A 12439-nucleotide genomic window follows, 5' to 3' on the forward strand; every position below is an offset into this window, starting at 1 on the left:
CCTGTCCCCAGTACTGACTCAAGCTTGCAAGTGAACGACAAGTTTGATGAAACCACAAACTTGTCTTTTCATAGTCACACTTCCACTTTTCTTTCTTGATGAAAACATAACTTCCCGAAAATTCTGTTGCTAGGAAACCTTTAGTTACAAATATTTTGTAAGTGTAAACTCTTTGTAAAATCATCCGAACCAACACTTATGCTCCCATATACAATGTTTCGCAACTAATAGAATGCTGACACAAGATTCTGGTTTTACAGAAAGGAATGACAAATCCTTATTTCCTACTTGGGTTGCACGGCAGCAAGGTGAACATCTATTTCTCTTCGGCTCTTCTGCCCACCCTCCAATTCATCTATGGAGTCATCATCATCATCGTCATCATCGCTGTCAGTGTTGATCACCTGTTTTCTACAATCAGTCCATAACAAGAACTTTCTAATCAACTCTATACTGTGGAACAGCTGTCATCTAATTATCAGTCAGCAGTTGTGAAATATAGATGATTTGTCTGCTCATGTTACTTCTATTGCGCTATAACGAGTGGAGAAGTTATCATCTCATGATATTGCCATTTTTATTAAGATATCATAGCTAAAAAATAGTGCAACATTTTAATATTTGCATGTCACCCATAAAGATTGCGCAGACTTTATGTACTCAGAGCAGCTATTTCAAGTTTAATGCCTATTTTATTCCTTCGTCAGGGAGATTTGTGAGACTTGGTTACATACTCACCGTGTCACATGTTTGCAGGTGAATACTATGTCACCCCATACACTAGCTTGCATGTTGTAATGATAGTTCTAATAGAATCTGTAAAGTCATCATATGATATGCCATATTATATGATGACTTTTATATTATATGTATAACATATATAATATATATTATACATTATGCAACGTGTAACTAAAGGAGTAATATTTTACTTTCATCAGTGATTGGTAAAGTTGGTCACTTGGCGACCATCATGCATAGATATTCTATAGTCATATAATCCAACATGGATGCCATTTACTGTTCTAATAAGAAGCACGAGAACAGTTCAGAGGCCTTAGCCTTGGCTCCTTTACCTGCGGACATCCATAATAGCAAAACTGAGAACGGGAGCACCTAGGATAAACTCTGAGACACTGGACATGTGTACAGTCTCTGAATCTGCATCTTGGAAGAACTTGAGAACATAGATGACCTGAAAAGGGAGGATTAGATACAACAAATACAATATTCTACAAATATCTATGGATGTACCGTGTATGTAACTACATGTATACATACTCCATATATAATGATTTTGGTGTTTAAACTCAAGCTGTATAAAGAACAGCTATGTCATACCGATGCACAGTTATTCATCGGAGAACGGAGCTTAAATCGTGAAGGTCAATGATAAAGGTTACAGAATAGTTAGTTTAGCAAACACATTTTGTATCAAGTTCACACTCTTGCGTGGATTTGAGATGGCACTAAGGACATAACTCAACAATCAGGATTGTGTACTTTACTCTAGGTCATACAAGTATTAAGCAATACAACAGCCAGAGGCAGCTTACCCGATGTGCAATATCTGACATCACCAGGTAACGACTTGTCAAGTCAAGGTTAGCTATTAAACAAGGAGGATCGACATCGCCTCTCGTCACAAATCTGCATAGACAAATAACAGAGTGAAATAATCATAATTTATTATGTGAAATTGAGAAAGGTAAGGACAGCAGAGAAAGGACACATAGTAGAGGACAGAACAGAAAGAGAACAGGACAAAAATATCAGAACTAAAAAGACAGGATGAAAAGTGAGGAGAGAATTGAAAACGGCCAGGATAAAAAAGGAGCGGAGGCAGGGCAGAGAGAGAGAGAGAGCAGGATTGAATTCAGTGACGGAGGATGCTACACCAGGACTGAGAGAGAACATGACAGAGAAGAGGCAGGACTGATACTTCAACATAATGAACATCCAACTCGATTCCATACACTGTAACACAGAGATGACTGAGCATTAAATAAATGGTAACATTGAGAAATGTGACAAAAAGAGGGTGTGACTAGAAGATGATATAACAGAAAAATGGTGACAGAGAAATGGTGTAACAGAGAAATGGTGTGACAGAGAAATGGTGTGACAGAGAAATGGTGTGACAGAAAAATGGTGCGACAGAGAAATGGTGTGACAGAAAAATGGTGTGACAGAAAAATGGTGCGACAGAGAAATGGAGTGGCAGAGAAATGCTGCGACAGAAAAATGGTGTGACAGAAAAATGGTGTGACAGAAAAATGGTGTGACAGAAAAATGGTGTGACAGAAAAATGGTGTGACAGAAAAATGGTGTGACAGAAAAATGGTGTGACAGAGAAATGGTGTGACAGAGAAATGGTGTGACAGAGAAATGGTGTGACAGAGAAATGGTGTGAAAAAAAGGAAAATATTATAACCAAGGAAAAGGAAAAAACATGACAGGGAAATACATAGGCAAGTAATTTACCTGACAGTTTGAACACACTGCCACTTGTTACAAGACCAGATTTTCAACTCGGTGTTGTTTTTGGTAGCTGTGAGAACATATTTCCAGTATGTCACAGATGGCTCGAGATTAGTCAGGTCATCAAGAAAGTATAGCATAGATATGGGCTGACCGCCATGGGGTTCCCATCTGTGTATGCACCTGCAGCGATATGTCAAGGTTAGCATCAAGTGTTAAATATCTGATAGATCTACCACATGTATGAGTGTCACATTGTGATTCGCCAAAACAGTTATTCCAGTGACAACCATAGTCTACAAATATATATAACTTAATTCCTTGTGATGGACTTTATCATACTAAAATATTTTATACAAAATATTCTTAGGAACAATTGCAACCTAAAGTAAAGTTAGACTCCAAGTGTCAATATGTCTATGGGTTTTTTATTCAAAGCAGAAATTTTCTCCAACTAGAATAATTTTTCAAGATGGTGTGGAAATGGCGCAACCATTTTGAAAAGTGTGACATAATTACTGATCCAAAGAACATTGAGAAGAGAAATGGATTTTGATATCTATGGATATGAGAGCAGCAAAGGTAGTAATGAAGTGATTCGGCCTCAAGTCGATCTGTTTAAAGTGAGTCAAGGAGTTGGGCAAGGATATGTGAGAAGATATCGATTTTATCAAACATGCCAAATCACAGCTTTAAGCTCTCTCCATTGCTCTCTTCCAAACCAACATAAATTGAGGTCTAACCATTGTTGTACGAACAAAAACTAATAGTGGTATTAAAAGCACCTACTTGCATGTGCTATCAAAAAAGCAGGCAACACCATCTTCTGAAGCAGTTGCAATGGCAGAACCGTCCGGTGAGAATGCTGCCGCTGTTACCTTCTGTAACAGAAAGCAGACACAGTATGTAAAACCGTGAGTAGTTCTTCTAGTTGTCCTTTTCAGCATACCAAAAAGGATAAAGCAGAAATATGATATAGAAGGTGAGCAAAAGACCGCACATACATTCAGTTGCTGATGCCAGAGATTGTCAAACATACAACTGTGCATGTCTACGAGAGTTGTAAAATCCTAAAAATTTGCTTCCATCAATTTGTCACTGTTACATAATTTGGTTGTGGCAAGTAAGACAGATTTACTTGACAATAACTATGTGTATGGCCAAGCATCCTTAGCACTATAATATATCAAATAACTCATTCTACTTCACAATTACCGACTCTGCCATTACAGGGGTTCACAATACACTCGATCTGAGGCTACACCCACATACACACTCAATCAACCTCCCATAGACCGACTCATAGTTTAAGACTGGTTAAAACTATATAGCCGTAGGTCGAGAATGTCCTCTCAGCGATTATTCGTCGACTTAATCGATGCCAACGCCAAATATGTTGGAAAACACTGCGGCTGTCAAACTTTCCTGATGTTTCGTCAAGCATTCAAGACAGTCTGTGTGATGTGCACTACTTCAGCAATAGTGATTGGCTGTCACAGATTGCTTAATCTATAGTTTCTCCTAAAGATAACTGCTGCCAGACTAGTAATTCATCATTTCAGCGGCCACATTGTGTAATGAGACAGCCATGTCACAGACTATTCAGTGATGTAAACACAGATGGGTTTGAGATACTGTTAACAATGTTTGAGATACTGTAACAATGTCATAGACAATCACTGATGTATTGTGATGTTAATGTCAACATACACTAGTCTTTAACCTTGCATACCAGTAGCTGCCTGACACCTTGGCCTTGACCTTAATGATTGACTAGTTAGCGATATATACATACCTCTCTGTGTTTGTCAAAATTTACAATGGATTCAGCTATCTCCGTATACTGGTGTGGACCAGTACCGTGTTCATTGGAGAGTTGCTCTATATTGAAGACATAAACCTGGAATAGAACATTTGCTCACAGTATTAATAGACGAACACAAAATGCCTAGAAACTAAAAGAACAATTTTGTGAGTTCGGATAAAAAAATCATATCCCTTTCCTCGATCATGTCTAGCATTATGAGCCCTGCTTAAAAATTACAATCGGCTTTCAGACAAACTTTATCATTAAATACCTAATTAGATATGTAGGTTCCCTGCTGAACGATAACATTGTTGGCAACTTCGTAAAAGCTTAAGGACATATTTTTACTGACGGTTTGTACAGACAGGCTCATTTCTGTATAAGTTGATTTGATGTCTTAAGAATGCTAGGCAGCACTTTAATCTATTTTACACTTTAACAACGATTGGCCAACAGAGTATAGTTACCTCTATATTTTTAACATACAGTTTCTCTGTAGACTGTAGATAGTGTATATTGAAAAGGAAAACAACTCCCAATGTTAATATAATGGTAAGTGTTTTTCCTGTCAAGCTCAACTCTCTCAAGCGCACATTGTCAAAGAATTAAAATCATTTCTCACCAATTAGAGCAAGTATATCAATTTGAGAACCAATCACTTTACAGACGTAAACCTAAGCGGCACTGAATGCAGCAAGCAGATTGATTTGATACTAACCTGAGGGCCAATAACTGTGCAGATACGCAGAGATTTATCCTCATCATCCTCACATTCACTACTGCTCTCCCCAGGAATATAGCAGCACCAGAAGAGCCTCATGTCAGCCTCGGGTACAGGCCAGCTCAATTGAATCAAACAGGTCGTACTAAGAAAAGAATATTGTCAAGGAAGATTGCCTTTTTAATGAATACATGCTTTTATCAGTCCCAAAATGATAACACCAACGAACGCCTTCATGACCCAATAGTCAGAGAATCTGCTAACCACTTGCCTCCGCTGTCAATGGAATTCACTGACAGGTAGAAAAACTACCATCTTTTCCAACCTCCAGCAGGAAAAGATGAAAACAAAAGACGAGTTAGACACGCATGTCACAAGAGAAAACTGGTCTATGGACATATAAAGGATACGTGACGTGATTAAAAGGGTCGAGGTGAATTCTGTGGACAAATAAAGTAGCGCCTTCATCCAGTGAGGCCAGCACATGCCCATCAGAGTGAGAAAATGCCAAGTCAATTACAAATCCTGAGTAGCCTTTGATTAAAGCCCTCTCAGCCAGTTGTCTGTGAATGAGTCGCACTATACCACCAGTCCGACCTGCAAATGATAAAAAGGTAAAAACTAAAGCTTTTATAAAACTAGATGATTATGTATTGGCCACTGTAAGCTTACACGCCAATAAAACTTGATAAACACATCAGCTGGTCTAGGGCTAGCCAGGGACTTGACATTGGGATTTAAGAATGAGCTTGCTTGATGAAGCTTTAATGGTTTTGATGAGGAGAATTGTTTGTCTCTTCTGTGTTACTCATGTTGAAAACAGAAGACCACTATTGCCAAGTTGAATCATGAATGTGATATTTCAGGCAGAAAATATAGGAATGTTGGAGATAGGATGATCTATCTACCTAGTAATGACATCCACGCAGCTTTTATTCCTCAGTTGTCTGGTAACCAACATAACCATAAAAAAGGCTTTCTCAGTTCAAAAATATTTAATTTAGTTCTGTTAATGATATCCTGAAACATATGAATACAGTCTTCAGGTTACGAGCTTTCTGACAAACAAAATATTATTTTTAACTGAAGCAAGAAGATTTTGACTTAATGGCAAAGGTTTGAAATCGACTGGGCGTATACATTGATGCTGACAGATCACATCTGCTCAAGATCACTAGTGATAAACAGTTCTGTCATATATACAATTTTGTATCTAGTTGTATACACACGGCATAACTAGGTTATTGAATAGAGAGAACATGCCGTGAGCAGTTCACTACCCCTTGACCTGTTTTTACTTTGCCTAGAGATACAAGGATACTACGAGTTCCAGCCTATAATACTACCCCTTGACCTTCACTACCCATTGATACTACAAGTTCCAGCCTATAATACTACCCCTTGACCTTCACTACCCATTGATACTACGAGTTCCAGCCTATAAAATGTTTGGCCGAGCAACAACGAGTTCTAATTTTTATGACACAAGAACTTAACTTGGTTCCCTCAGTTTTGCGGAGACATGATTAGCAGTAGAGGTGGTATTTGAGAGGAACACACGGGTCTTAATTGTCTCAACCTGTCATTCCTTCATTCTCATGTTAATAGGTGAGCATTAAACTTTGAATTTCACTATTACATAAAAATCTACACAACATTCTATCTTTCTTTCGATGAAGTGACACAAACTATGTTTCTAGACATCTCTCTCAGCAGACAATAAACTAAATTCCAATGGAGTGACTATTATTACCCATCCTAACACAGCCTACTAAAATCTCCAATGAATACTTTCCCACAAATTTTTAGAATGGCAACACTCTGAGGCTAAGCATACTTAGGTACAGTTCTTGCTTACCCTTTAGAGCATAGGCTACGTATGTGTGTTCTTTGTCTATTACCACTTGTTGACCCTTATAGTGTTTCACAGGCCAATCATAGGAGACGATTTGATTTATTTTTACCTGTAAAATGAAACAGGTCCTGGATATTCCAAAACCTTGCGCATGTGGCATATCTGAGCCCACTAACAGCTACCATTACACCAACTGCATTACACCACATACATCCTTGAGGGCACATGACAGAAAATGGTTACTGGTTTCAGTTAGCAACAATTGTTTCATCCTCTACTTTATTTATGCAAAAAAGAAATTCAGATTTGCTTTCTTCCTAGTGATGATAAATTCTAACGCTGCATTTGTACTGGAGTATACACAAAGAATAATAGAGATGAAACAAGTTACCAATTAAAAATTCAAGCTATTATTTTGCTAATAAATCAGCTAATTGTAACTCTTTTTGAAGTAATATTTAAATATGTTCATTAAAAACAACTGAGTATTTGTGAACAGTTAAAATTTAAGTTCAAAGAACTTTTGAATTGTTTCATCAGCGGTCTAACATGGTTTACAATTTTTGCAACTCAACACAGTAGGTCTGCATTAATCAGTATTGGCAATTAAAGAAATCAGTTTCTGTATGACAATTGCAATATCTACTATCAGCCTCAAAGTTTCTGCTGCTTAATAATCTCCGGCAAGGTTATTCCATAAGTTCCTCTCAGTTTACAACTACCAAAAAAAATTATTTGCAAACACGAAGACTTCACCACTTTCCTTTGAAATCTTGAATAGTCAGTAAAAGAGATATAATAAATAGATCGCAACAAATCCATATTGACAAAACACAAATTACAAAAATGAGTGCTAAAACAATATTGGATAGCATACCAACCTACAGTGCGGCTGCTAAGCCTTATTTCATCTCCAAATAGTAAATTACACAAAAACCTACCTTGTTGCTACCTTCTCTACTAGCGTCTACACGACTGGGGAAAATGGTCACATCTCTGCCATAGATGGCATGACTATTGCAAGTGTCAGAGCCTGATAGCACCACCTGCTGATTTGTCATTGATTGGCGAACCTGAGCCATTAGGTCTGCTGAAAGTGGACCATCTCCACTCATATTTCTACTCTTCCTGAAGCGCATGAGTAGTCCATTATTTAATATTAAACATGCTAACCCTAGATTCTTCTCCTATGCAATAGCAAGATAAATGACAGTCTAAATATGCCCAAAACCTTGAAGCAGTTGCAATAAACATAAAATTCTAAAAACAAATTTTTCACACTTCCTAAACTCTCTAAATTCTAAACTTTGATAGAGATAACACTGTACTAAAATGTTCTTTTTGTCATGAAGTCTAGACCATAATGTTTTATTTGATCCTTGACACAATCCAACTACCGGTAATCAAACCAACGGAGCCAGGAAGAATGTGAAGTTGGCTTTGTAGATAAATTCTGTAATGACTAAGCACAACGTAAGAAAACCTATTTTCTACTAGCTAGACTAGAAAATAAACACCAAAAAGATTGGTTGACAACTAGTAATCATTGACGATTGATTAATTGATGATCATTGTTCAATGGATTTAGTTGACTAGGGATACAAAAAACCCTGCTGAAACAATTTGAAGTTGCGTAGTTGAAGTCGCATACTTCTGGAGCTATGCCTAGTCTAAAATGATCTTTGAAACTTTGCAGGCAAGTGCCCTAAACAATGTGTAATATATACAGACTACTGAATGCGTGTCGTTGCCCGAGTAATAAAAAGCTTTAGCACAGGAAATTTATTTTTATTTAAGATATATAATATTTACCATCATAGCTTTTAAACTTCATGTCATGAGAAAAGCGCTTTGTGCAATTCAAATAAATTGAGAGAAAAGCTAAAACAACTGGAAAGGTGTTTAAATGTGAAATAATTAGCAAATAATGGCTAGGTAAAGTATGATTTGTTACAGTGGTTACAATGAAAAGTGAATTGATACTAATAGAATTGAAACAAACTGAAAAAAATTAATAAAAATCAAGAATATGTTGAAATAATAATATCAAAAAGTACATAGAAGTATGTGTATAAAAAAGGTTACTGTTGCTGAAGAAACCATCGATCAAAATGCTGAATACGACTATACTGGTACCTCGGATAGTCGATACTGGCACGAATGTAAAAATGAGATCGAAATTAAATACATCAGTGAAACGCATGAGGGTACTTTGTCTGACCGAACAGAGAGAGAATGTAGAAGCAATTTTTTCTTGAGAATGTTCATGTGAACATGTTTTAGTTTTACAATTTTTAGTGATTGTCGTTGCAATAACTGGAAATTGAAGACGTTACAGTTGCACTGTAACAGAACATGTGAAATTGAAATAACACAATTGAAAATTACAAATAAAGAAAAATGAATAATGGACTTTAAACAATTTGAAAAAATTTCAAAAGAAGAAAAAAAGCAAAAGATAATATTAATTCATTTAAGATACTAGATAAAGATACCGTGAATGAGCTAATTACGATAATGGCTTAGCCTTGTGGTTAAGTGCGCATGTTTGTCTACTTGTAATTGCAATCGTCGTGAACTCAATTCAGGTATGGTGGGGATTTTTCATTTTTTTATTTTAATCGCCGTAGCGGGACACAGCGATCAAAAAGACAAAGAAAACAAAAGACAAACATTGAGATTATATATACAGATAACCAGGATTTTATTTTGTCTCAGGAAAAACATTAGGTTATTTGGAATAAAAATATATTGTGCTCTTTTCAGTTAATTGAACCTTGAACTTTTCAGTCTCAGATTAATGATTAAAATTACTCATATTTGCGCTTCTTATAGGGGTTCATATAGTGATTTTAGTGTCTCAAAACTATTGAATGCCAAGATAGCCAACTCACAACAACCCTTTTTCTAGATAAGATGTACTGCTTCACATACATCATAGCCATGCCAACTAAGGTTGCTTGAACAAAAAAGGTACTGGTCCATGTACTAGTTTATCTACTGCGTGTAGATAAACCAGTACATGTAATGCTGGGTGGACTACTGACAAAAAAAACGATAAAATAGACCTCATGCATGCTATTATAGGAGAGAATCTCAAAATTGGGACTAGACAGTAGTAAGGAGAGAGCTGCAGATAGTGTTGAACTATGTTTCTAGAAATGTATTTCTGAATTATCTCTGACCACAAAACAACTTGTAGCTGACATAACTAATATTGTAAGGATGTGACTGGTGTCAGAACTAGAGATATATGAAATCTGGCAACAAATAAAATCACTTCTATCCATAGATGTCTTGGATGGTTCGAAAGTAGCATATCTTTTTCAAGTGAAATCATGCCTTGTTGATCTTGACACACTAGCCGCAGTGGTGAAAGGATTAAGCTACTTTTGAAGCTCATAGCTGTTGCGATTTCAATAACAGGTCTCCACTACAGAGACTGAGCTAGCCAATCCTTAAGCAGCTGTTAGACAACACCAAACTTGCATTAAAGTCCAACAGAACAAGCTCTTTCTTTCTCTAAACCCAGCATACCCATATAATTTACAGCTGAAGAGGATGAAAGTTGAGCTGACATCCAAAAGGCATCGACCTTCATATCTTTCTTGAAAATAGAAAATGGAGAATAAAATCAAAACCTTATGCAGAGGTATCAGCAGCCTCAGTGAGCAGCGATTCCACAACTTTCGTCACTCAAAAAATAAAGACACCAAACATGCAAAGGAGGATGCCAAACAGCAATTAGTAGTTTTGTGTGCAAGCAGGTTAAATTATACCCTGGAAAACAGGAGAACAAATAAGTCAGCAGGCTCGTCATTCACATTCCTTCAAGCCTGTTCATCAAACTCTAAGATCGAATCAAAATGTTCTGTCATATCACCAAACTAGTACTGCTAGGGACTGGCAAGTCAGCTAAACAAAGAAGCTACTCAAAATATCAGCATTGATTGGTTGAAAGCGCGCAGAAGCAATCGGCACCAAATTGCATCTCTGGCACCGCTAACAATAACTGACAGATACATCAACAGCAGGGTTTAGCGCACAAAGAACTGGGCTAATCCCAAACGAGACATGATTTTGGTTAAAGAAGCTACCGCTATTGCGCACCATAATTGCAACTCGAATGAGATCTCAAACTGAGCAAGGTGATAATCTAGAATGGTAGGTCAATGAACTGCGTGGTGATGAAAAACACTGACAAAAGGTTGCTCATCTCCAGCTATCGAGCCACAGGTCGCTTATCAACTACCTAGAAGCTAATATTGAATTATTGCTGACAAACTGGGAGAGCACGTTAGCCCATATATACTATCGGTACTCAGAAAGATGTTGGTTGTAACGCCTGAGGTGCCAAGCATTGGCTTCTGGTGAACTGGCGGTATCTTATGATAGCATATTGTTTTATTGCAAAAAGACAATAAAACAATAATCTTCATAATTGGATCCTCAAGTGCCTCAGTTTCAATAACATCAATCTTGAACTAGTGGCATTCATCAAGTTGTCAATAGAAGATTAATCAAAAGTCAAATGACAGAAAGATAGCAAGTTTCAACATCTATTGTGGCATCTACCAAAGTGATACACCTTCATCACTACTCTTCTGCATGTCTCAATCATCTGAGGAACCTGCTGGATGACTGTAGGTATCAGCTCAAACCAACCAGCTCTTCCACATGAATGATACGAAGCTGCATGTCAAAAATGAAATGGATATAAACGCTTTGATTCATTTTATAAGAGCCTTAAGCAATCACATTTAAATATGCTTTGCCATTGAGAAGTGTGGTAGAATAACTCTAAATATAGGCTGAATAATAAAACTAGATGACCTTGAATTACCTGTAGGCACCATCAAGGAGATAGAAAAATACAATCATTTGGGCATTCCTACGCAGTGTAGTACTCCGTAGTAATGTTACTACTCCGTACAGAGTAGTACACTACAGAGTAGAGGCTCTAAAGTCTATTAAAAAGCCTTCAGAAAATCCAATAAGCATGTTGGACAAATTCTCCAGACACAACTCAATACCGACAAGCATGTTAAGGGCATCAACACGAATTTTATGTGATGAAGTATACAGTGAACAGATGCCATCAAGAAAGCAATTAGAAATCTACAAACCATGAATGGGACTTTTTACCCAGAGTCAAACACTGTTCAATTTTGACAGAGAGAAAAGGAAAGAGAAATGGGCAAGCGGTGAAAAGTGAAGAAGAAATTCAAAGATCTTTGATGGCAAGCTTGAATGAGTTGCCAACTGAATTTTCCAATGTTGCTGATGCAAAAATACCATTCAAAAATGGATATAACATTGAAAGTGTCTTCATAGCCAGTAGCATTAGCAGGTGACGAAACTGGACTTCCAATAAAAATTCTTTTGGTTGACCAATATGGTGCAAATACTACTAACAGCTCAAGAACATACACTACATACCACAAGGCTTCAAGCATAGATCTAACACATTGAGGATTATCCTCGATGTAGATTACGCAAAGATCCCTCAGAGACCATCCAGCTTATCATCAGCAAATGTAATCATATTTCAAGTTCTACTTACAGTGCTGGACAC

The 12439-nt window shown here is 37.1% G+C and overlaps 1 protein-coding gene across 4 annotated transcripts in view; it reads right to left on the reverse strand.

The window, feature by feature from the left end:
* The window catches only part of LOC137387349 (enhancer of mRNA-decapping protein 4-like), a 46618-nt gene extending 38631 nt beyond the window's left edge, over positions 1–7987 (reverse strand). For all 4 annotated transcript variants that reach the window (XM_068073746.1, XM_068073744.1, XM_068073745.1 and 1 more), the window contains exons 1-10: positions 7806–7987; positions 6868–6973; positions 5420–5606; positions 5007–5154; positions 4277–4381; positions 3271–3362; positions 2485–2664; positions 1557–1650; positions 1077–1195; positions 289–411 (exon numbers count right to left, since the gene is read on the reverse strand). In XM_068073746.1, the coding sequence (XP_067929847.1) occupies positions 289–411; positions 1077–1195; positions 1557–1650; positions 2485–2664; positions 3271–3362; positions 4277–4381; positions 5007–5154; positions 5420–5606; positions 6868–6973; positions 7806–7979 (1328 nt within the window). In that variant the 5' untranslated portion in view covers positions 7980–7987. The remainder of the gene's footprint in view (positions 1–288; positions 412–1076; positions 1196–1556; positions 1651–2484; positions 2665–3270; positions 3363–4276; positions 4382–5006; positions 5155–5419; positions 5607–6867; positions 6974–7805) is intronic.
* Between the last annotated feature and the right edge of the window lie 4452 nt (positions 7988–12439).

The sequence above is a fragment of the Watersipora subatra genome, chromosome 2 (assembly GCF_963576615.1).
Source record: "Watersipora subatra chromosome 2, tzWatSuba1.1, whole genome shotgun sequence".
NCBI lineage: Eukaryota > Metazoa > Bryozoa > Gymnolaemata > Cheilostomatida > Watersiporidae > Watersipora > Watersipora subatra.